General features: G+C 44.0%; 1 protein-coding gene across 2 annotated transcripts in view; it reads left to right on the plus strand.

The window, feature by feature from the left end:
- Positions 1–24,776, plus strand: part of LOC120860493 (guanine nucleotide-binding protein G(I)/G(S)/G(O) subunit gamma-4) — a 68,142-nt gene extending 43,366 nt beyond the window's left edge. For both annotated transcript variants that reach the window (XM_040236310.1, XM_040236311.1), the window contains exon 4: positions 24,621–24,776. In XM_040236310.1, coding sequence (XP_040092244.1) covers positions 24,621–24,749 — 129 coding nt within the window. In that variant the 3' untranslated portion in view covers positions 24,750–24,776. The remainder of the gene's footprint in view (positions 1–24,620) is intronic.
- The last annotated feature ends 225 nt before the right edge of the window (positions 24,777–25,001 follow it).

Raw genomic sequence — 25,001 nt, forward strand, 5'->3', positions numbered from 1 at the left:
TACTTTTTGCAATTTGATTTCTCATTGACCAGTATACTGTGATTATATATCCAGATCAGTAAATACTCTCCTAAAATGTACATCTTTAATATCTTTATCATCTGATGTGCAGTTATTTAACTGGTCCCCTATTCTTGGGCATTTCCATTCTTTCCATTTTTTCAACATTACTTCCTTTATTTTTCAACTGAAGTAGGAGAAGGCAGTGGCACCCCACTCCAGTACTCTTGCCTGGAAAATCCCATGGACTGAGGAGCCTGGTAAGCTGCAGTCCATGAGGTCACTAAGAGTCGGACACGACTGAGCGACTTCACTTTCACTTCCATGCATTGAAGAAGGAAATGGCAACCCACTCCAGTGTTCTTGCCTGGAGAATCCCAGGGACAGGGGAGCCTGGTAGGCTGCTGTCTATGGGGTTGAACAGAGTCAGACATGACTGAAGTGAATTAGCAGCAGCAGCAGCAGCAGGGTTGATTTACAATATTGTGTTATTTTCAGGTGTATAGCAAACTGATTCAATTATGTGTATATATGTTAGACTATTTTCCATTGTGGTTATTAAAAGATAATATAGTTCCTTGTGCTACACAGTAAATCCTTGTTATCTATTTTATGTACAGTAGTGTTAATCCCATACTCCTAATTAACCCCCACCCCCAACCCTTTTCCCCTTTGGTAACTATGAGTTTGTTTTCTCTGTAAGTCTGTTTCTGTTTTATATATAGAGTCATTTGTATTATTTTTGTATATAAAGTCATTTGTATTATTTTGTGAAAGGGAAAGTCACTCAGTCATGTCCAGCTCTTTGCAACCCTGTGGACTATACAGCCCATGGAATTCTCCAGTCTAGAATACTGGAGTGGGTAGCCTTTCTCTTCTCCAGAGGATCTTCCCAACCCAGGGATCGAACCCAGGTCTCCCACACTGCAGGCGGATTCTTTACCAGCTGAGCCACAAGGGAAGGCCATATTATTATGTAGATTCCACATAAAATGATATTTGTCTTTCCCTACCTGACTTACTGTGGATGTGAGAGTTGGACTGTGAAGAAGGCTGAGCGCCAAAGAATTGATGCTTTTGAACTGTGGTGTTGGAGAACTCTTGAGAGTCCCTTGGACTGCAAGGAGATCCAACCAGTCCATTCTGAAGGAGATCAGCCCTGGGATTTCTTTGGAAGGAATGATGCTAAAGCTGAAACTCCAGTACTTTGGCCACCTCATGCGAAGAGCTGACTCATTGGAAAAGACTCTGATGCTGGGAGGGATTGGGGGCAGGAGGAGAAGGGGACGACAGAGGATGAGATGGCTGGATGGCATCACGGACTCGATGGACGTGAGTCTGAGTGAACTCCGGGAGATGGTGATGGACAGGGAGGCCTGGCGTGCTGCGATTCGTGGGGTCACAATGAGTCGGACACGACTGAGCTACTGAACTGAACTGAACTGGACTGAACCTGATTTACTTAGTGTGCTATTCTCTAAGTCCATTCATGTTGCTGCAGATGGCAATAGTTCATTCTTTTTAGTGGCTGAGTAATATTCCATCACGCACACACGTACATCCATATATCACATCTTCTTAAGCCCAGTTGTCTATTGATGGGCACTTGGCTTACTTTCATGTCTTGGCTATTTTAAGGAGTGCTGCAGTGAACATTGGGGTGCGTGTATCTTTGCAGATTGTAGTATTGTTTGTTTGTGGGAGCTTAAAAAAAATGATGCAAATAAGCTTATAGGCCCACAGACATAGAAAACAAACTTGTAGTTACCAAAGGAGAAAGGAGCAGGAGAGGGGTAAATTAAGACTTTGGGATTAACAGAGAGATACATCACTATCTACAAAATAGATAACCAACAGGGACCTACTGTGTAGCACAGGGAGCTCTACTCAGTATTTTGTAATAACCTATAAGGGAAAAGAATCTGAAAAACAGATATTAATATATGTATAACTGAGTCACTTTGCTGTACACCTGAAACGAACACAACATTATTAATCAACTATACTTCAATAAAAAAAAATTAAGGGGCAAAGAGTATAACACATGCTACAGAAAATCAAAATTAATGATGTAGAGAACAGACTTAAGAAACTCTCACAGTAAGCAGAAAAAGACACAGATCAACGCAGTTAGAGGATGACAGAAATAAGACTGACAACAACCTGTCAATGTTGAATGCTGATGTTCCTGGCAGAGAGGCCAGATGAAACAGAAAATACTCCTGAGGAAAGACTATTGAAAGGAAGATTGGAATGTGCAGATCCAGACAGCTCATCATATTCCAGAAAAGAACACAACAGAAAATAAGCAACCCTGAAATACACATACAGCTGAGGTTGAAAGTGAAAGTGTTAGTCGCTAAGTCGTGTCCTACTCTTGGCGACCCCGTTGACTCTAGCCCACCAGGCTCCTCTGTCCATGGAATTCTCCAAGCAAGAACACTGGAAGGGGTAGCCGTTCACTTCTCCAGGGAATCTTCCTGACCCAGGGATCGAAACCCTGGGTCTCCTGCATTTCAGGCAGATTCTCTACCCTCTGAACTACCAGGGAAGCCCACAGCGGAGGTTGCTTAATCTTGAATGGGCCCATCAAATGTACTGACAGGGGAAGCTATCATTTAGGACAAGTACACCTGACTTAACCCGTGTCGGATGCTTGAATCTTCACACTGACTTCAGATGTGGGTGCCACTGGTATCCCAGTCCTCAGACAGGTAAGCCTGGGCCCACAGTTGTTACGTGATGAATGGGGGATACCAACCCAGATCCTGGATCATCATTAAACTATGGTGTCCCCCTAGAAAGGGCAGAAATATCAATCTGGACAACACTGCATCTCAGTTGAGAAGATGCCAACCTAAAATTCTATAAAAAATTCTAAAATTCTGCAAAGAATTTGCTACCCAGCCAAATGGTCATGTATGTCCTAGGCAATGTGTTTAGACACGTCCAACTCTGTGACCTCATGGACTGTAACCCATCAGGCTTCTCCGTGCCTGGGATTCTCCAGGCAAGAATACTGGAGTGAGTTGCCATTTCCTCCTCCACGGGATCTTCCCAACCCAGGGATCCAACCCAAATCTCTTGTGTTTCCTGCATTGGCAGGTGGGTTCTTTACCACTCACACCACCTGGGAAGCTCACAGGCGATATAAATATATTCTCAATTAGGCAAGAAAGTTAAATATAATACAAACACTTCTTCTTTTCTTTTGCAAAATTACTTCAGTTTACACAATTGAGTTTCATGAAAGAAGATACCAATGTGTGTCATGGTGATATTTATTAATGTTAGGACTGTAAGAAAGTTTCTGGGGAAATTGCCACTAGATCAGGAGCTTCTTCGAGCAGGGGTGAGTGTCATCCAGTCTTGGGATCCCACTCATTCCTCGGGTCATAGAAAGTCCCACTGAAGGATGGACTGGCTTAGAACAGCCCAGAGGAGTAGCAGAGAATCAGGGTCAGGTGAGGTCATCCACATGTCATCAACTTTATTCCTACCAAAAGGCACAGGAAACTGCAACTAGGCTGGCTCAGACATCACAAATAAAGCAACAGCTGCCAGCATGCTTTTTGGATCAGGGTGAAGAAATGAAGGCCCTACTTTGGGGTAGATGTCCACTCTTGCTGTGTGAGGTTTCTTAACTTTCTGCTGAGCTGCTAGGACCACTTCAGTGTCATCTGCCCCACCCATCTTCTGGGCAAGAATCCTTCAACTGAAAGCTCAGCCTCTTAAAGGAGCTGGACTTGCATGGTTAGCCCTCTGCAGAGCTTGCGCCTGGCTCAGTGAAGAACTCTTCAGAACATCAAAAGGGCTTCCCTGGTGGCTCAGATGGTAAAGAATCTACCTGCAATGCAGGAGACCTGGGTTCAATCCTTGGGTCGGAAGATCCCCTGGAAAAGAGAATGTCAACCCACTCCAGTATTCTTGAATGGAGAAATCCACAGAAAGAGGAGCCTGGGGGGCTACAGTCCATCGCGTCACAAAAAGTTGGACATGAATGAATGACAGACACTTCACTTTTTCAAGAAATGAAGGTCCTACTTTGGGGCAGATGTCCACTCTTGCCTTGTGAGGTTTCTAACTTTGTGCTGAGCTGCTAGGACCACTTCAGGGTGATCTACCCCACCCATCTTCTGAGAAAGGGTCCTTCAACTGAAAGCTCAGCCTCTTATAGGAGCTGGACTTGCAAGCTTAGCCCTCTGAAGAGTCTGCTCCCAGCCCAGTGAAGAGCTCTTTAGGACATCAAAAGCCCCATGTTCATTGGTGAGACAATAGCTGAGGTCCACTTGACCTCAGTATCCCTTTTGACAGCACCAGTCACTGCCGACAGCCAAACATCTAGTCATTCTTGATTTGTTTCTTCAAGTTACCGAAGCCTTTTCCCACCAGCTTCAGAGTCTCCTCCCTATAAGCCTTTGTTAGAGTCCATCCAGTTGTATCTTTGGGCTCCCACTCATATTACAGGAGAGATGAAACTGAAATAGCAGCATTGGTGTTAAAATGTTTTTCTTCACCTCACACGCATCAGGATGGCTACTGTCACTAAAACAGAAAACAACACATTGGAACCTTGGGGCACTATTGCCAAGAAAGTAAATGGTGCGGCCGCTAGGAAAAACAGTATGGAAGTTCCTCTCAAAAAAGTTTTTTAAAGAATTACTCGTAGGATATATCAATTCCACTTGTTAGTGTGCATCCCAGAGAACTGGAATCAGGCCCTTGGAGGGGGATTTGTACACCCCTCATAGCAGCATTATTCAGAAACGCTATGAGGCAGACGCAACCTAAGTGTCCATCAGCAGATTAATGGATAAACAGACTGTATACAGGCAGACCTTGGAGATACTACGGGTTTGATTAAAAGGCCACCACAGTAAAGCAACAAAGTGAGGCACAGAAATGTTTTGGTTTCCTAGTGCAGATAACAATTATGGTCACACTATACTGTTGTCTGTTAAGTGTGTAATAATACCATTGTGGATAAAAAATGTTACAGAAATTTAAATTTAAAAGCACTTAATTGCTAAAGTTGCTCATCATCATCTGACAATGCCTGGTTGTCCACATCTTATTAATAATAAAAATGTGATTTCTATGAAGTGCTAAAAAGTGAAGCACAATTAATGAGATACTGTATATCTACACAGCAGAATATTATTCAGCTTGAGAAAGAAAGTAATTCTATCACTGTTTTTGAAGAAAGGAAACTTAATTCTAATTTCAATTAGATAAATTGTGAGAATATCCAGAAATTTTTTTTTAAAAAAAGAAGTACGTATATTTGAGGAGGAAGAGCTGGGAGAATCTCAATCACCTCAGCTATACAGATGACACCACCCTTATGGCAGAAAATGAAGAGGAACTAAAGAGCCTCTTGATGAAGGTGAAAGAGGAGAGTGAAAAAGCTGGCTTAACACTCAACATTCAAAAAGTAAGATTGTGGCATCCGGTTCCATCACTCATGGCAAATGGATGGGGAAAAAATGGAAACAGTGGCAGACTTTATTTTCTTGGGCTCCAAAATCACTGCAGACAGTGACTGTAGCCATGAAACTGAAAGCTGTTTGCTCTTTGGAAGAAAAGCTGTGACAAACCTAGACAGTGTTACTAAAAAGCAGAGGCATCACTTTGCCAACAAAGGTTCGTATAATCAAAACTATGTTTTTTCTAGTTATCATGTACGGATGTGAAAGTTGGACCATAAAGAAGGCTGAATGTCAAAGAAATGATGCTTTCAAGTTGTGGTACTGAAAAAGACTCTTGGGAGTCCCTTGGACAGCAAGAAGCTCAAACCAGTCAATCCTAAAGGAAATCAAGCCTGAATAGTCATTCAAAGGACTGATACTGAAGCTCCAATACTTTGACCACCAGATCCAAAGAGCTGACTCTTGGAAAGGGCCCTGATGCTGGGAAAGATTGAGGGCAGGAGGAGAAGGGGGCAACATAGTATGTGATGGTTGGATGGCATCACTGACTCAAGGGGCATGAGTTTGAACAAACTCTGAGTGAGAAATAGTGAAGACAGGAAAGTCTGGCGTGCTGCAGTCCATGGAGTCACAAAGAGTTGGACATGACTTAGCAACTGAACATAATATATGTAGAATATTCCTACAAGTTTATTATAAAACTGTAGTATTTAAAAATTTATAATACTCCTTTAGGAATAGATCAACAGAAAAAAATAGGAAGTCCCTAAATAGGCCCCAGTGTATTGGGAATTTGAAGTACAATCCCGATGGCATCTCAGCTCAGTAGAGAACAGATTATTAATGTTGCTAGAAATTGCTAACCCTTTTGAAAATAAAGTTGCATACCACTAGTTTTATCAGATAAGTATCAGATGGGTTGTATGTGTCTGCTGCTGCTGCTTAGTTGCTTCAGTCGTGTCCAACTCTGTGCAGCCTGTGGGCTGTAGCCCTCCAGGCTCCTCTGTCCATAGGATTCTCCAGACAAGAGTACTGGAGTGGGTTGCCATGGCTTCCTCCGGGGATCAAACCCAGGTCTCCTGCTTTGCAGGCAGATTCCTTACTGTTGCTTCACCATGGAACCCCATATTTGCTAGGGCTGGCATAACAGAATACCACAGAATATGTGGCTTAAACATCAGAAATTTATTTTCTCACCTTTCTGGAAGCTGGAAGTCCAAGGTTAAGGTGTTGGCAACTTAATTGCCAATTTAGACACTTGAGCAGTCTGCTGAAGCCTCTCCTGTGGCAGACAGCTAGCTGCCTTCTCACTCTGTCCTCACCCAGCCTTTCCTCTGTGCTCATGTGAAGACCCTTCTAGGGTCTCTTCTTATTAACTCATGCAAGGGGTCATGTATGGATGTGAGAGTTGGACTGTGAAGAAAGCTGAGCACCGAAGAATTGATGCTTTTGAACTGTGGTGTTGGAGAAGACTCTTGAGAGTCCCTTGGACTGCAAGGAGATCCAACCAGTCCATTCTGAAGGAGATTAGCCCTGGGATTTCTTTGGAGGGAATAATGCTGAAGCTGAAACTCCATTACTTTGGCCACCTCATGCGAAGAGTTGACTCATTGGAAAAGACTCTGATGCTGGGAGGGCTTGGGGGCAGGAGGAGAAGGGGACGACAAAGGATGAGATGGCTGGATGACATCACTGACTCGATGGACATGAGTCTGAGTGAACTCCGGGAGTTGGTGCTGGACAGGGAGGCCTGGCATGCTGCGATTCATGGGGTCGCAAAGAGTCAGACACGACTGAGCGACTGAACTGAACTGAACTGAATCCTGTTTGATTCGGGTGCCACCCTTATAACCTCATCTAGCCTGAATTATAGTCATTCTTTCTTATCTGTAGGGGATTGTTTCCAGGGCCTTCCTTAAATACCAAAGTTCAAGAATGCTCAAGTTCCATTTATAAAATGGTGTAGTATCTGCATATAACCCACACTCTTCCTATCATATAGGTTTTAAAAAGTATTTATTTGGCTGTGCCAGGCCTTAGCTGTGACATGCGATATCTTTAGTTGTGGCATGTGGACTCTGTTGCAGCAGGTGGGATCTAGGTCCCTGACCAGAGATCTAACCTGGGCCCCCTACGTTAGGAGCACGGAATCTCAGCCACTGGACCACCAGGGAGGTTCCTCATATACTTTAAATCATCTCTAGATTACTTATAATACCTAATACAATGTAAATGCTATGTAAATATTGTAAATGCAACATACATGCTATGTAAATACTTCCTGGTGTGCAGCAAATTCAAGTTTTGCTTTTTGGAACTTTCTGTTTTTCTTTTTTTCCCCCAGACATTTTCAGTTCATTATTGGTTAAACCCACTGATACCAAATCCATGAATACAGAGGGCCAGCTATCTCCGTGGAGGCCCTGTCTCTACATACAGTTAGACTGGGAATATTGACCTTAAAAATAAAAGTCAGCTATTTTACCAGCAAAGATGGACTTATTTGGAAATAGCAGAGACTTGCAATTCAGGAAGATCATGCTACAGCAGAAACTATGGGCAAGTCCAACAAACAAAGGAGAAGAATGCTATTTATTTTAGAGAGAAAAAGGAGAGTTCAGAGTGATGGTAGTTTCTCACTGGCCAAGTTGCTGGGGTAGTGGATTTCTTGTAGGAGATTCCATGTACCTCTTTTCCTGTTGGGGCTTGTAACTGATGATTCTTTTCTGTTGAGGAGTCTTCTACTGGTGTTTGAAACTGAAATGCTTCCTATAATTGACTTGCACAGTTCTGCCTGAGAGCTCCCTCTTCTGGCTTCCTTGCTCCATTTTAGTAAGGTTGGTAAAGGCTGCAGTCCATGGGGTCGCTAAATTGGACACGACTGAGCGACTTCACTTTCACTTTTCACTTTCATCCATTGGAGAAGGAAATGGCAACCCACTCCAGTGTGCTTGCCTGGAGGATTCCAGGGACAGGGGAGCCTGGTGGGCTGCCGTCTATGGGGTCGCACAGAGTCGGACACGACTGAAGTGACTTAGCGAAAGAACCTGTGAGCCAGGGCAGGAGACATAAGAGACTCGAGTTGAATCCCTGGGTCAGGAAGATCCCCTGGGGGAGGCGTGGTAACCCACTCCAGTATTCTTGCCTGGAGATTCCCCTTTATTAATGTTTTCAGGGGTTATGGCTTCAACATGAGTCTGGGGAAACATATTTCATCCCATAACTTTAATCAGAGATGTAAATATTCCAAAACCATAAAAGTACCTGTAAAATAGAAGCAAATATTTTATATAATGTGAGTTTGGGAAGGCCAAGCATATTACAAAATCTACAGTTCATTAAATAAAAGTTTTAATTGCATTTTTTTAAAAAAAGTCTATATGGTGAAAATCTTCCAGTCAACAAATTAAGAGAACTATTTGCTACCTGAGTAACAAAAGGTTAATATCTTTAAATTTAATTTCTCTGAAAAAATAAGATTAAAAAACAGCCTCCCTTTTAAGAAAAAATAAAGCAGATTAAAAAGATCCTCCCTTTTTTTAAAACAATGCACAACCGACATGAATAGGCAATCTGAAAAGGAGACATGTAAAGGGTCAAATATATGAAGAGACATTTAGCTTTAAAAATAATACAAGAGGAACTTCCTGGCGGTCCAGTGGTTAAGACCCTGCACTTCCGCTGCAGGAAGCACTGCAGGTTTGATCCCTGGTCGGGGAACTAAGATCCTGCCAGCTGCATGGCATAGCCAAAAAAAAAAAAAAAAACCAGAAAATAACACACGAGTTGTGCCTCCAAAAACCAGTGAGATGCACTTGGGGAAGAAAAAAACTGAGATCCAGACTATTGATGTTTTTAATTGTCGCTGAAATCCTGTATCGTTATCAACTGTTAAAGGAAGTGAGCAGTTTTTTGATAGTTGGAGTGGAAACCTACAGTCTTCCCAAAGAGTGGTTTGGAATATGTATCAAAATGTTGATTGTGCATACTCTGAGCCAGCACTCTCTCTTCTAGGGATTACCCAAAGGAGACAATCTCACAATTAATGAAGGACTGTGAGAATTTCATCAGAACACTATTATAATGTCAAAAAATTATATTTTTTGTCCATCAGTAGGGATTGATTGGGCTTCCCTGGTGGCTCAGACAGTAGAGAATCTGTCTGCAATGCAGGAGACCCGGGTTCAATCCCTGGGTCAGGAAGATCCCCTGGAGAAGGGAATGGCAACCCACCCCAGTATTCTTGCCTATAAAATCCCATGGACAGAGGACCCTGGAGGGTTACAGTCCATGGGGTTGGAAAGAGTTGCAAACAATTGAGCAACTAAGCATACACACGGATTGGTTAAATAGTGTCAACAAAAAGTTAATCAGAAAGAAAGGGAAGATTTTATTGGAACCGAATTGAGGATTATAACCCGGGACGAGCACCTCAGAAAGCTCTGAGAACTGTTCTGCTTGTTAGAGGTCAAAGCAGAGTTATATAAGTTTTTTAAGTCAGATGGCTGTACATCAAATAATGTGTTATTGACAATTTACATAATCCTGGTCTGCAAGTACAAAGTGGTGGTGGGTCATGTGACCCCTATAAGGTCAAGAAGGAATGTGATCTTGGAGGAGTTGTCTTACTGATGCTTGTACATGAGTACACTGATGGCTGGATGGCATCACCGACTCAATGGACACGAGTTTGAATAAACTCCAGGAGTTGGTGATGGATAGAGAGGCCTTGCGTGCTGCAGTCCATGGGGTTGCAAAGAGTCAGACACAACTGAGCGACTGAACTGAACTGCACTTGTTGATGCTAGGAGAATGTTGCACTTCATGGTTGAGCAGGTATTTCTGCCAAAGGGGAGGTTTGTGCAAGGCATCATACACGATGCAGTGGAGAGAGAGACAGCCAAATGGCAGAGAAAAATTTTTGTGTCTTAAGTTTTTCTTGTCTTGCTGTAAAATACGAATTTTATTTCATCTAAGTTATATACAGACAGTGTTATACTGTATCATCTGATTAAATGATGTACATATGTGTGCTCTGAGTGATTATAAAAGCACATTGCAAAACAGCATGTGACATTATATGTACAAAGATGGGTAGTAAGATGTCTGTAAAGATGTTCACCAAATGTTCTCTCCAAATGGCAGGGTTTCTGTTGATTTTTACTTCCATTTTTGTCCTTTGGGGTAATTTTACAAACAAATAAGGATTATTATTGTCATAAAGGCGGTAAAGCTATTTCCAAAAGTCAAGTTCTTCCTGGAAATCATGCCCCCTGCAGAAGTGCCGCCTCCCCCAGCACTCACTCACTCCCTCCTCTGAACTTCTTTTTCTTATAGCTATTTATTTATTCGTCTGTGTTGGGTCTTAGTTGCAGCACAAGGAATCTTTGTTGGATTATGTGGGATATTTTGTTGTGGTGCACAGACTCTCTGGTTGTGGCAGGCAGGCTTAGTTGCTCCATGGCATGAGGGATCTTAGTTCCCTGACCAAGAACTAAGATCTGTGTCCCCTGCAAGGCATCCCCTGCGTCAAAACTGCATCCCCTGCCAGGCGGATTCTCAATCACTGCACCACCAGGAAGTCCCTCCTCTGGACTTCTTACCTGTGTAGTACGAGGGCATCCGAAGGGGGAGGGAGCCGCACGAGGTGACCTCTTAGTGCAGGAGACAGAAAGGGGGCCCCTCTGTCTGCTCCGTGCAGGGTCTCCCTGCCACACCGTCAGCCCAAGCCTCTGTATTCAAACCGGGGAGTGGTTTTTGACTACTGTCCGTTCAGCTGAACAATTTAATTATTTGTATTATTATTTTTGTATAGAATCTGTCTTCCTATCTCTTCAGGATTAACTGCCCAGTGAAAAATATGAGCATATTCTTATGGAAACACATTGCATAGAAATCATAACATATTCCAAATTGAAGTGGAAATTTGGTTGGGATTGTCTTCATACTAAACATTTCCTCCAGCAGCCTGCATAATCCAGAGCTGTTTACTGGAGCCAGCAGTAAAGTGTCCAAAAGTTATCATGATTCTTGTTTCACATGTGTGTTTGAACCAGGGTTTTTTTCCCTCATAATTCTTCTAATAGATACATCTTGAACACATTGCTGTTCAGTCACTAACTTGTGTCTAACTCTGAGACCCCATGGACTACAGCATGCCAGATTCTCTGTCCTTCACCACCTCTCAGAGCTTGCTTAAACTCACACCCATTGAGTCGGTGGTGCCACAACCATCTCATCCTCTGTCACCCCCTTCTCCTCCCGCCTTCAATCTTTCCCAGCATGAGGGGCTTTTCCAATGAGTCAACTCTTCGTATTAGGTGGCCAAAGTATTGGATCTTCAGCCTCAAACCTTCCAATGAATATTCAGGACTGATTTCTTTTAGGATAGGCTGGTTTGATCTCCTTGCAGTCCAAGGGACTCTCAAGAGTCTTCTCCAACACCACAGTTTGAAAGCATCAGTTTTTCCATGCTCAGCCTGTTCTTCATGGTCCAGGTCTCACATCTGTACATGTTATCCTTATTTTTTATAGCATTTCCTAAGAGTTGCAGCTGCACCGCCAGTTCGTGAATTCTTTGGAAGGAAAAAAAATATTTTATGGTTTTATTTTGCCAAGAGATAAAACATGTACTATTAAGTTGGATCATGGAAAAAGCAAGAGAGTTCCAGAAAAACATCTATTTCTGCTTTATTGACTATGCCAAAGCCTTTGACTATGTGGATCACAATAAACTGTGGAAAATTCTGAAAGAGATGGGAATACCAGACCACCTGACCTGCCTCTTGAGAAACCTGTATGGTCAGGAAGCAACAGTTAGAAGTGCACATGGAACAACAGACTGGTTCTAATTAGGAAAAGGAGTACGTCAAGGCTGTATATTGTCACCCTGCTTTTTTAACTTCTATGCGGAGTACATCATGAGAAACGCTGGGCTGGAAGAAGCCCAAGCTGGAATCAAGATTGCCAGGAGAAATATCAGTCACCTCAGATATGCAGATGACACCACCCTTATGGCAAAAAGTGAAGAGGAACTCAAAAGCCTCTTGATGAAAGTGAAAGAGGAGAGTGAAAAAGTTGGCTTAAAGCTTAACATTCAGAAAACGAAGATCATGGCATCTGGTCCCATCACTTCATGGGAAATAGATGGGAAACAGTGTCAGACTTTATTTTGGGGGGCTCCAAAATCACTGCAGATGGTGATTGCAGCCATGAAATTCAAAGACACCTACTCCTTGGAAGGAAACTTATGACCAACCTAGATAGCATATTGAAAAGCAGAGACATTACTTTGCCGACTAAGGTCTGTCTAGTCAAGGCTCTGGTTTTTCCTGTGGTCATGTATGGGTGTGAGAGTTGGACTGTGAAGAAAGCTGAGCGCCGAAGAATTGATGCTTTTGAACTGTGGTGTTGGAGAAGACTCTTGAGAGTCCCTTGGACTTCAAGGAGATCCAACCAGTCCATCCTAAAGGAGATCAGTCCTGGGTGTTCATTGGAAGGACTGATGCTAAAGCTGAAACTCCAGTACTTTGGCCACCTGATGCGAAGAGTTGACTCATTGGAAAAGACCCTGATGCTGGGAGGGATTGGGGGCAGGAGGAGAAGGGGACGACAGAGGATGAGATGGCTGGATGGCATCACCAACTTGATGGACATGAGTTTGAGTGAACTTCGGGAGTTGGTGATGGACAGGGAGGCCTGGTATGCTGCAATTCACGGGGTCACAAAGAGTTGGACACGACTGAGCGACTGAACTGAACTGAAGTTTCTGAAGCCAATGCAGAAAATTCTGAAGCAAAAGTTAGTAGTTATTAAAACAAAAGAAGTTAGGCTTAAATATCATGGTGTTCCCTGTGAACAAGTTTTAAAAAAGCAAAATTGGGGAGATCTTCACGTTCTGATAGATCACTGATGGATGATTTAAAGGGTCTGGCGAAGTCCAGGAAAAGGGATATAATTAAGATAATAGGGACTTTCCTGGTGGTAAGGTGGCTAAGACTCCACACTCCCAATGCAGGTGACCAGGTTCAATCCCTGGTCAGGGAACTAGATCTCATATGCCACACTGAGAGTTCGCATGTCATTCAGCCAAATAAGTATTTTCTGAAAGATATTAGATGTTATGGTAGAAAGAATGGCATTTCTAAAAAAAATTAAACATAAATTATGTCATATGATCTAGCCAAAAGTCTAGAGGCAATGCTTGTAGATTTTTGCCTTTTTCATATGTCTCTTCTATACTCTGTAGCAGCTCTTTCTTATTCCAGCTTCTGCCAGTTTAGCAATTGAGGTTTAACCCTTGTCTTCATTTCCCCTTCCTCTACCAGAAACATTCGTAGCCCTTTCCCAGACCTTTAGACGTTAAATGATTCAGATGATAACATTCTACAATCAGATTTAGACTAAAATTAAGAACAGGGGTTATGAATGAGCCCTTCGAGAGATAGGTATTAGATAAAAGGAGAGAAATCTTTCAGTTAAATCAGAGAGTAGAATGTGAGTAGGAGAACAAGAAGATGAAACATGCCTCCCAATTCAAGGAGACATTGTTTGTGAGGACATCTCAGAGATCAAATTGCCCTGATCACTTCTGAGAGATTACTTCTTGCAAAAGGAGAAGGGGGCAGCAGAGGATGAGATGGTTACATAGCGTCGCTGACTCAGTGGACATGAATTTGAGCAAACTCCAGGAGCCAGTGGGGGGCGGAGCGGCCTGATGGGCTGCAGTCCATGGGGTTGCAAAGAAGCGGACACAGCTTAGTGACTGAACAAAAACCACTTCATTTCTATGGCCCAAACAGCTCTCCCACCCTACCAAAAAGTGGCCAAATGAATAATGAAATAATAATACATTGTGCATATAATCAATACATCTATTGTGTCATTTAGCCACAGACTACCAGGTATCGCTGATTCCACAGGAGTGGACACTGAGTGCCCAGATGACAGAGCTCAGCAGCGCTGAGTGCAGCCCGTCTGGGACGTTGTCTTTTGACTCATAAGCCCCCGCTTCCTTTCTGAGATGCTGCTAGCTTTCTAGAATCACTGGAGCTAGAACCCACTTGTTATGTTCATCTTTCATTCTGACATCAGTCCCAGGAGACTCTTCAGTGACTCACTAGCTTCTGTCACCACATAAATCACTCTCTTGGTGAGCTTGCAAAACGACTGAATTTTGGCTTCCTTTGTGGGAAATTGTGATGTGTCAAAGCTGAGAGGCTGTCAGAGTCATGCAGGATACATACCAACCTGTTAAAAGGGTTTTGTTAAATCAAGATCCTGGGTGGACCTGGGTTAATCACTCTAAACGAACTGAGAGCTTTGCAGTTCCTGATGGTGAAAGCCATGTAATAGTAAGCTCTTACTTAGATTAACTTGGGAATATTAAAACTCTCTTTCAAGTATCTCAGAATTACCTCTTAATATGTAATCAACTTTTACAGTAGGTCCTTGTTGGTTATCAGTTTTAAGTATAGCAGTGTGTACATGTCAATCCCAAACTCCTAATCTATCCCTCCCACCCACCCTTCCCTGCTGGTGGCCATAAATTCATTCTCCAAGTCTGTGAGTCTGTTTCTGTTTTAAGTTCATTCGTATCATTTTTTTTTTTAGATTCTGCATATAAGCAATATCATGTGATGTTTATCTTTCTGTGTCTGACTTGCTCGCTTAGTATGATCTCACTTAGTATGATAATATCTAGGCCCATCTGTGTTGCTGCAAATGTGCAATCAACTTTTGATGTGAAAAAAACCTGTATGCTGGTGATAGTGAACAGCAGCTCATTCGTTAGTCTGGACATTTGACTTTAGAATTCAGAGAAGGACTCTGTGTTATATTATCATGTATTCACACATATCTCCCACCCCCTGTGGTTTCCTCCAGGAATAACCTTACTCCCTACTAGATGCTGGTTGTGGCCTAGGACCCAATGATTGAGAATTTCCAGTATTGATCTAGTCAATACACAACATTTGCTGGAAACCACTAGAAGCCAAATGTCTGCTGTATCAGAATACCGTGGACTTCAGTGACGCAAACAGTAGAAATTCACTGTTCACAGCTCTGCAGGCTGGGAAGTCTGAGATCAGGGTACCAACAGTCAGGTTCTGGTGAGGCCTCTCTTCTAGGGTCACAAATGGCTACCCTCTTTTGACCTCACATGGAAGGGAGGGAGAGAGAGACCTTTTCTCTTATAAGAACACTAATTTTTATCACCTACCAGGGTTCTTGGCCTCTTTAATCAATAGAAATTGATCAGAGGCCAGATAAGAAATTCAAGCAAGGCTTTTCTGGGGCTCCTGCTGCAGCTGGTGGGGGGGTCTGGAGGAGAGAGGTAGCAGGTTTCCTTGCTTCCTCACTCTCCTAGGCGGGGCAAGCCGGCTCCTTACATGGGGTGAGGGGTGGAGCCAGAGGGCTGGTTTAGGAAGTTTGCCCACCGCTTTGGTGCTGTTGTGTGCAAGAGGCATGCACAGTACCCAGCTTTTGCTCCCAGCACCCTGTTTTTGCTCCCAACTCTTCAGGAGCGGCAGTTTGGTTTTGGTCTTTTCCTATCTTGTGTCCATAATTTGCCCCAGCTGTACATTGTAGCACATTTATTTTTAGTCCCTTATAGTTTCTTTGTCTTTCTGTGCTCAAGGAAACCAGGTGCAAATATTGCAGCAAAGGGTCCCAAGTCCCAGCCCATCTCAATTCCATTCATGAAGTTCCAACCGTCATGACCTAATTACCTACCAAAGGTCCCATCTCCATGGCACTGGAGATTTTGGTTTCACTTATAAACTTAGGGGGTGGGGAAGAGGACACACATTCAGCCTGCTGCTGCTGCTGCTGCTGCTAAGTCAAGTCAGTCGTGTCCGACTCTGTGGGATACCATAGACGGCAGCCCACCAGGCTTCCCTATCCCTGGGATTCTCCAGGCAAGAACACTGGAGTGGGTTGCCATTTCCTTCTCCAATGCATGAAAGTGAAAAGTGAAGGTAAAGTCGCTCAGTTGTGTCCGACTCTTCGCAACCCCATGGACTGCAGCCTACCAGGCTTCTCCATCCATGGGATTTTCCAAGCAAGAGTACTGGGAGTGGGGTTCTATTGCCTTCTCCCACATTCAGTCTATAGCATAATTATTTGGAAGTATCTCGAGAATGCCCTTAAAACTGGTGTTAGGCCTTCCTGGAAGTCCAGTGGTTAAGACTGTGCTTCCAGTGCAGGAGGCCCAGGTTCAATCCCTTTCGATCCCTGGTTGGGTGACTAAGATCCCACATGCCTTAGGGACAAAAAAAAAAAAAAAACCCAAAGCCTAAAACAGAAGCAGTATTGTAACAAATTCAATAAATTCTTTAAAAACAATAAAATTAAAAAATAAGAAGTATTAGTCACTCAGTCATGTCCGACTCTTTGTGACCTGATGAGCTGTAGGCTCCTCTGTCCATGGGATTTTCCAGGCAAGAACAATGGAATGGGTTGCCATTTCCTTCTCCAGGGGATCTTCCTGACCCGGATATCAAACCCCAGTCTCCCACCTTGCAGGCAGATTCTTTAAAAAACAAAACAAAACTGGTGTGTTAATCTCAAATAATATCCAACATTAGAAGAAAGAAACAAAATTCACAAGGATTCACCCTGTAGCTTTAGCTCAGAATTCAGAGGTGAGGCACAGACCTGTAATATCCTCAGGGTTTTATTAGGCACATGATTTCTTCTGTTGGCACTTGTATCAGATTTGACCTTGTGAAAGATATCGTTGCACAGTGGGGGATGCAACCCGGCTGTGCTCTTGACTCTAATCCCGCTTTGTTTTCTTGGTGGGGAAGGGAGGAACAGGCAGGGCCATCAAGAATGCCTGTGATCTATTCCAAGTAGTATTGTTAAATAGACCAGGATTGCTGAAAAATAGTTGTGAGTCGCTGTACTTTAGATGCAAAGGATAAATGCAGTGGGTGTCACAGCCAGAATGGTAATTATGTCATCTGTCTTGTCCTAGAATGTGACTTAGTAATTGCAACATTTTCTCCCCATCATTGAAGCTTGTAATTATAGTGCAACAAATGGGGTTATGTGCTAACTTGAGCTGTTTTAATCACCTCTTTTACTCTGAAATGTAATGATAAAATTCCACAGTTGTTCCCTAGCTCCCAATTCTTTTCTCTTTTCAACATCTGTTATCATGTAACTCTTAACACTTCAGTACTAAGGAGAGGAGGCAGAGATGCTCTGGGCATTTTGTAACAGAGGATTTGAAGACAAAGCAGACTTCAGACTTGATAAGAAAACATAAACAGTAACGGAGTTTTAAATTTCAGAATAAAGATCTCTCTTTGAAAGTAAATTGTCTATTTTATGTTTCAAAGATGGCAGATGTTTCTAGGATATGGTGAAGTCTGCATGCGATATTTTATATGCACTGAAGGAAGCTTTGAACCATAAAAATCAATCTAGGGCTGATTAAGGAAACCCTCCCTTTCAATCTAAGGAGTGGGTTTTTAGTTTAATTAACGCCCGGATCCTAAACTGTGTGTTAGGGCGTCACCTTTCCTGCAGAAGTCTCATCAGGATGATCATTACATGTGTGTGTCTTTTCAGATCCCATCACAGCAAGCTTCAGGGGTTATCCAAGATACTTTGGTTACACAGGAGTAAAGGGACCTTGGACAGTGCATGAAACAAAGCTGATGGCGAAGGTGGGGAAAGGTGGAAAACTCCTTTTGTTGTAAAATGACTTAACATGCTTATACTGGGCTGTAGGGTGTTCTCAATAATCTGAGTGTATCTATAAAACTAATACTGTGTGGAGCCGACCCAGGTCCATGCAAAACTGGGTGCTGATCGCTTGGTACCAGTACTAACAATTCTGGTTTCATTCTTGTAGTACTGGTGCTCCAGATGGAACTCTGCAATCCAGAGGCGTGTAGATATAACTAAGCAAACACTTCCGTGACCCTGAAACGCGAGGCATTCTAAGAACAGCGTGTTTTCTTGAAGGAAAAATTGTGGCATCAAGCGCAGTATCACCTTTGATAGATGATAGAAAAAGCCCTAGGTTGGACCTGCTTAGAGAGCTAGCAAGGCCACATGTTACTGGCATGGTTGTAGACCCGGGGCTGTGAAGGGAGCAAATACACAACCGTGAGACCGGAAGGAGACCAGTCCTAACTCACCTCTGCAGGGTGACCCCTAAAGCCCCATTTTTTGAACCCCTCCTCCCATGCCTTGGCCTGATGCAGCGCCCCCTTGCGGTGCAGTCGCTCTCAGAAAATTAGTCAATCTGCCCACAATGCGGAGAAGGCAATGGCACCCCACTCCAGTGCTCTTGCCTGGAAAATCCCATGGACGGAGGAGCCTGGTGGGCTGCAGTCCATGGGGTCGCTAAGAGTCCGACACGACTGAGCGACTTCACTTTCACTTTTCACTTTCATGCATTGGAGAAGGAAATAGCAACCCACTCCAGTATTCTTGCCTGGAGAATCCCAGGGATGGGGGAGCCTAGTGGGCTGCCGTTTATGGGGTCGCACAGAGTCAGACACGACTGAAGTGACTTAGCAGCAGCGGCGGCAGCAGCAGCAGCAGCCCACAGTGAATGGATGTTGACAAGCATCTGAACAAGTAAATGATCAAGAGGAAGGAAGCTGTAATAATATTTAGCAAACCAAAAAGGCAAAAAAAAAAAAGTGATAATATTTAGTAAACCAAAACCCAAAAAATATCTGCTAATGATATTTGCAAACTTCAGACCAGCTGGATCCTGTTGTTAGTAGGTAAACTGAAGAAAATTAAAATGTTTTTATTTAATTTGGACATAGGTGGAGTCGAAGCTGGCAATGCCAAACCAAAGGTAGTTAGCACCATCCGTTGACAGGCAGAGGGCAGGGTGTTTGTAGAGAAGATGCTGAAGCAAAGCACCGTTTAATTGCTTCAGCAGTTGCATTAGGTGGGAAGGCCTGGCTGGCTGTTTGTGGTGGTCTTAAGTTTCACTTTTTCAAGTTCTCTGGCTTAGGCATTAGTTTACAAAGGCTGTGCTGTGCGCAGTTATGTCCAACCCTTTGGGACCCTGTGGACTGTAGCCTGCCTGGCTCCTCTAGTCCATGGGATGTTCCAGGCAAGAATACTGGAGTGAGTTGCCATTTTCCTCTTCCAGGGGATCTTTCCGACCCAGGGACTGAACCTGGGTCTCTTGTATCTCCTGCCTTGGCAGGCAGATTTTTGACCACTAGCACCACCTGGGAAACCCTTAGTTTAAAAAGGCTGCTACTAAGGAATTAGCACCGACCCAGTGTAATAGCGTCCTTGTTTATATACTAACAGCATGCAGGTCACAGCTCAGAGGAAGGAGTCTCAGAGCAACATTGGAGCATCCATCCAGGCCAGGGCAAAGGAAGAGGAAGCCAGTCCCAGCGGCTGACACTCAACTGTATGGTTTTCTTGGCAAGATTGTCCATGGGGGGCTTCCCTGGTGGTCCAGTGGTTAAGATCCCATGCTGACAATGCTGTGGGTGCAGGTTCAATCCCTGAATCAGAGAACTAAGATCTGCCATGCCGTGCAGCATGACCAAAAGATTATTTTTAAATTGTCCCTGGATTAAACAAATGACCTAAGAAATTTTAGTTGCAGAACTTCTCCTTCTGGTCAAATGAGTTCCCAGGTAGCTGGTCTACAAAGAGAGTGTGCTGGCCCAGCAGACAAGAACTTTCCAGGCTACCTTCCAGGTACAGTTTTCATGAACAATTAATCAGGCAGCTACTGTAGTGTTTAGCTTCTGTAGCCAGACCGCTTAGCTTCAATCCTGGTCTCTCTCTTACCAGTTGTATGAACTTGGACAGATTTCTTAACTTTCGTGCCTTAGTTTCCTCATCTGTAAAGTGACTTTAACAATAGTATTTAGAATAATTAAATGAGGCCATACATATAATGGGACTTCCCCGGTGGCTCAGTTCGGTTCAGTCGCTCAGTCGTGTCCGACTCTTTGCACCCCCATGGACTACAGCACACCAGACATCCCTGTCCACCACCAACTCCCAGAGCTTACTCAAACTCATGTCCATCGAGTTGGTGATGCCATCCAACCATCTCATTCTCTGTCATCCATCTCTCCTCCTGCCTTCAATCTTTCCCAGCATCAGGGTCTTTCCCAATGAGTCAGTTCTTTGCATCAGGTGGCCAAAGTATTGGAGCTTCAGCTTCAGCATCAGTCCTTCCAATGAATATTCAGGACTGATTTCCTTTAGGATTGACTGGTTTGATCTCCTTAGAGTCCAAGGGACTCTCAAGAATCTTCTCCAATACCACAGTTCAAAAGCATCAATTCTTTGGTGCTCAGCTTCCTTAATGGTCCAACTCTCACATCCATACATGACTACTGGAAAACCCATAGCTTTGACTCAGCGGTAAAGAATCTACCTGCCAAGGCAGGAGATGCAAGAGACGTGGGTTTGATCTCTGGGTCAGGAAGATCCCCTGGAGGAGGAAATGGCAACCCACTCCAAATTTCTTGCCTGGAGAGTTCCATGGACAGAGAAGCCTGGCAGGCTACAGTCCATGGGGTCACAAAGAGTTGGGCACGACTGAGCATGCATACACACACAAGACATACGACAATGTGTTTAGCCTAGGGCTTGGCACATATCAATAGTAAGGACTCAGTTCATGTCAACTATTATTTTGATTAATGATTTTATACAGTTGCCTCTTGAACTTGTTTAATATGAATCTGCCACAAGATATGAGCTATCCTTGGCTTGCTAGAAAATCATGTCTCTGGGATCAGTTGGCTGGAACCAGCCTCTGGATAAAAGGGGCAGGTTTACCAGGGTAACTGCCCCCATGTGGAACTGGATGGGTCGGGGTACTCAGACACCCCTGTCTCCAAAGCCCTGCAGAGGTGTGCAGCTGTGCTTTTGTGATGTTTTAGCACACCTTGATTGTTTTAGTAATGTTACAATTTTTGAGTCTTCTCAGACCCCTGGAAAGCAAGTCTTGCCTTATTTTTTTCCCTATAGCCTCTCAATTAGCCAAAGGATTGACACACAGCTTCCTAGATGAAATTGTAAGGTTTATAGAGAATTCAGAATGAATGGAAGCATGTTCTTGTCCCCAAAAGTGAAATAGATGGGAAAAATGAAAACTAGAGATAGGGGATGATGATAAGACTTGAGAAAATATGTATTTTTATTTATTTATATTTGGCTGTCCCGGATCTTAGTTGTGGCATTTGAACTCCTAGTTGTAGCATTTGGGGTCTAGTTTGCTGCCCAGGGATCCAACCTGACCCCCTGTATTGGGAGCATGGAGTTTTAGCCACTGGACCAGCAAGGAAGTCCTAAGACTTTCTTAAATGAAGCATGGAAGAACTCACTGAAGTTAGAGCTAAGAGGACCTGGCTCTTAGGGGAGGAAGATAGATGCTCGGACATCTCCACCTTCTTGTGCATGCTGGCCTGGGGAGTGGTGAAGACCGGTTCGCGGTGGTTGTGGGAGGAGCTGTTGGGTGAATTCTGTGATCACCCTAACACAGCGGCCGTGGAGAAGACCCCTTGCCTCTGTGGGCTGAAGGAGATGCCTGGAGTAGAGAGGAGGGGATTGCGACCCAGGCAGTCAGGGGAGAGCCCTTGGCTTTGGTTCAGAAGGAGACAAGCCCGATGCCAGGCTCAGGCTCCACACCCAAGCATTCACGGTGTGATTCTGGGTTTCTGTATGTCTAGAGGTTTTTAAAAAAATACCTGTGTTTATTTGGCTGCACCAGGTCTTTGCTGTGGCACGCAGGATCTTTTAGTGGCGGCACATGGCTCTAATAATAGTTGCAGTTGTGGAATTAAGTTCCCCGCCCGGGAATCAAACCCAGGCCCCCTGCACTGGGAGCGCGCATCTTAGCCAAGGGCCCCCAGCAAAGCCCCTCATCACACCTCTGTGGGCTTCAGAGCCGGCTTCCCTGCTCCTGTTCTCTAGTCCCTTGTGGTGGCCTTATATTTATGGCCCCCACCTCACCTGGGAGATCCCTGTATGGGTGTCCTGTAAATCACTGCAAACTTCATTCTCATTCAACCCAACATCCATTTTATTTAGGCTCTGCAGTACTGCCCTTGTGCTATCAGAGCGAAAACTACAGACCGTTTAGAGTAAACAGGATCTTGGAGATAGCTAATGTTATAAATGAGGAAGCTAAAGCTCAGAGAATTTGAGTGACTTACCTAAAGTTGGACAGTCATCTTGGGGCCCAGATGGACAGGGAAGCCTGATGCTCCATTCCACACTCCCAGCAAATGTAGACTTCGTCTGGATTTAGGTTGACTCATTGGCTCAACTTTTAGTTGTTTCATCAGAAGGAAACATTTATTACATATCTCTACTAAAATTATTTGTTATAGTCTAGCCACCGCTGAAATAGGTCAATCTGGGCTGGAAATTAGAAGATTTTCTATAAAATTTTGGAAGAGGGGCCGGTTTTTTTTTTTTTTAAGTTTTGAGCGTTGGTGACATTGTTTTTGTTCTGTTTTTAATATTTATTTATCTGGCTGTGCCAGGCCTTAGTTGTGGCATGTGAGGCTTTTATTAATAGTTGCAGCATATGAACTCTTAGCTGCAGCAGGTAAGATCTAGTTCCTTGACCAGCGATTGAACCCAGGCCCCCAGCATTGGGAATGCGGAGTCTCAGCCACTGGGCCACTAGGGAAGTACCAACAGCCAATTTTTAAAACCTGGATGGAAGGTGTATGGCTTGTGTGTACTGGGGGCCTTCAAACATTTTTCATTCACCTGCAGCGATCATTCTGGGGAAGATTTAGACACTAATTGCAAGAAAAGGATTCCTTTTGACTTCTATATTCTTACTGCAGCCTGTAGCCTCCAATAGGCACTTGCAGGCAGAACAAGCTAACCGGCAGGATGGTTCGATACGCAGACCAGTCATTTGCTGGACTCGTGACCTAGACCACGGGCCCAGTGAGCTGGTCCCTTCCCCCTCTTAGCAAACACTTCCCAGCGCCTTGCCTATTCCAGCTGCTTCTCCCCTGAAGCTCCTGGAGATTACCTGGAAGATAATTTGATCCACAACTGCCAAGTGTCAGTAGGCTCCAGAGAAGCCTAAAAGGAAAAGCAAAGAGGTTTCTGGTGAGGAGCAACTCTCTCCTCAGGAGTGGCCGTTCCAAGTCAGTGTGGGCTTGTGCGTGGCTTATGTGTACGTGTTCTCTGTGATGTGCTCATGATCTGTGTTCTCCTGCGGAGGATCAAGTGCCTGGGTTGGTCATGAGAATGGACTGCAGTAAAACAATAACACTAATAATAATAATTACAACCACATTGGTTTGGCCAGGGCCAGAAATTGGCTTTATCTGTCTAGAGGTAGTTTTACAGAGTCACTGGTGAGGCTCCTGGCCTGGAGCCTTCGCTCATCACTCAGTTTCGAGTAGGATTAGCTGTCTAGACCTTCCTGATGGTGCCTCATACCTCTCCTAGTATTGATCTACACCTCTACTGGGTGGCACCTCTTTCTGTCACCTAGTCCAAGCTCGTACTGCTTGACCCATGACAGGCCACTAAGTTGAGAGACGAGCTGTCAGGGCAAAGAGGAGTGACTTTATTCAGAGAGCCAGCAGATAGAGAAGATGGTGGACTGGTCTCCCAAAGAATCATCTTCACTGAATTAGAACTCAGGTTTCTTTTATACTAAAGGAGGAGAGAGGGTGGCTGGTTATTGCAAAATTTCTTAGATTGGAATCCTTTGTTCTCACAACTGTCCACATAGCTCTGGTCACAATATTCCCAAAAACCTCCAACAAGATAAATGCCCTTCTCTGTTCTGCAACTTTCTATCTCTCTGTGAATGGAAAAGTGTTATACTTTTAAAGATCAGAGCCTTGAGAATGGGCTCTCCTGTATATTTCAGGAGGAGCATTCTTTTATGAAAGATGCAGAGCCTGCATGACAAGCACAGATAACAGAGCACGAGGGTTAGAGCTAAAGGAATAGATCCAATATGGAGTCAGGCTTGTTCTTCTCTGTTACATATCCTCAGAGGCAACTTTCAAATCCTGTCTCCTCCGGATTTGCACAAGCCCTCTCTCCAGGCCTCGGAATGGCCTTGTCACTGGCAGTGCATGCAGCCCAGCCTATCCTCAGGCTTGTCCACTCTCCAGACCGACACCTCCGCCTTGGACCCACCGTGAACTGGCCTCTAACCCTGCACCTGTGCTGTGTACCCCCCAGGTCTCCCAGGCAGCGGCGGACCTCCTGGCCTACTGTGAAGCTCATGTGCGGGAGGACCCTCTCATCATCCCAGTGCCTGCATCAGAAAACCCCTTCCGAGAGAAGAAGTTCTTTTGTACCATCCTCTGACTCCATTTGTTATGAAAATGTCTCCTTTTCTGTAAAATCCCGGGTAGAGACCGCGCATGCTCTTAGCTTTAGGGAGCTCTGCCCACACTCACCCCTGCCCAACCAGCGTTATCCTGCTGCCTATCTTTTCATTGGTTTTCTTCATTGTCTGCAGTTTCACCTTTTCTTTTCATGTTTCTGTTATTTTCATTATTAGAAAAGAAAATACACATTTTTTATAGCCAAATAACAAATGTGCCAAGTTAAAAATAA

This window comes from Oryx dammah, unplaced genomic scaffold (genome assembly GCF_014754425.2).
Source record: "Oryx dammah isolate SB20612 unplaced genomic scaffold, SCBI_Odam_1.1 HiC_scaffold_11077, whole genome shotgun sequence".
NCBI lineage: Eukaryota > Metazoa > Chordata > Mammalia > Artiodactyla > Bovidae > Oryx > Oryx dammah.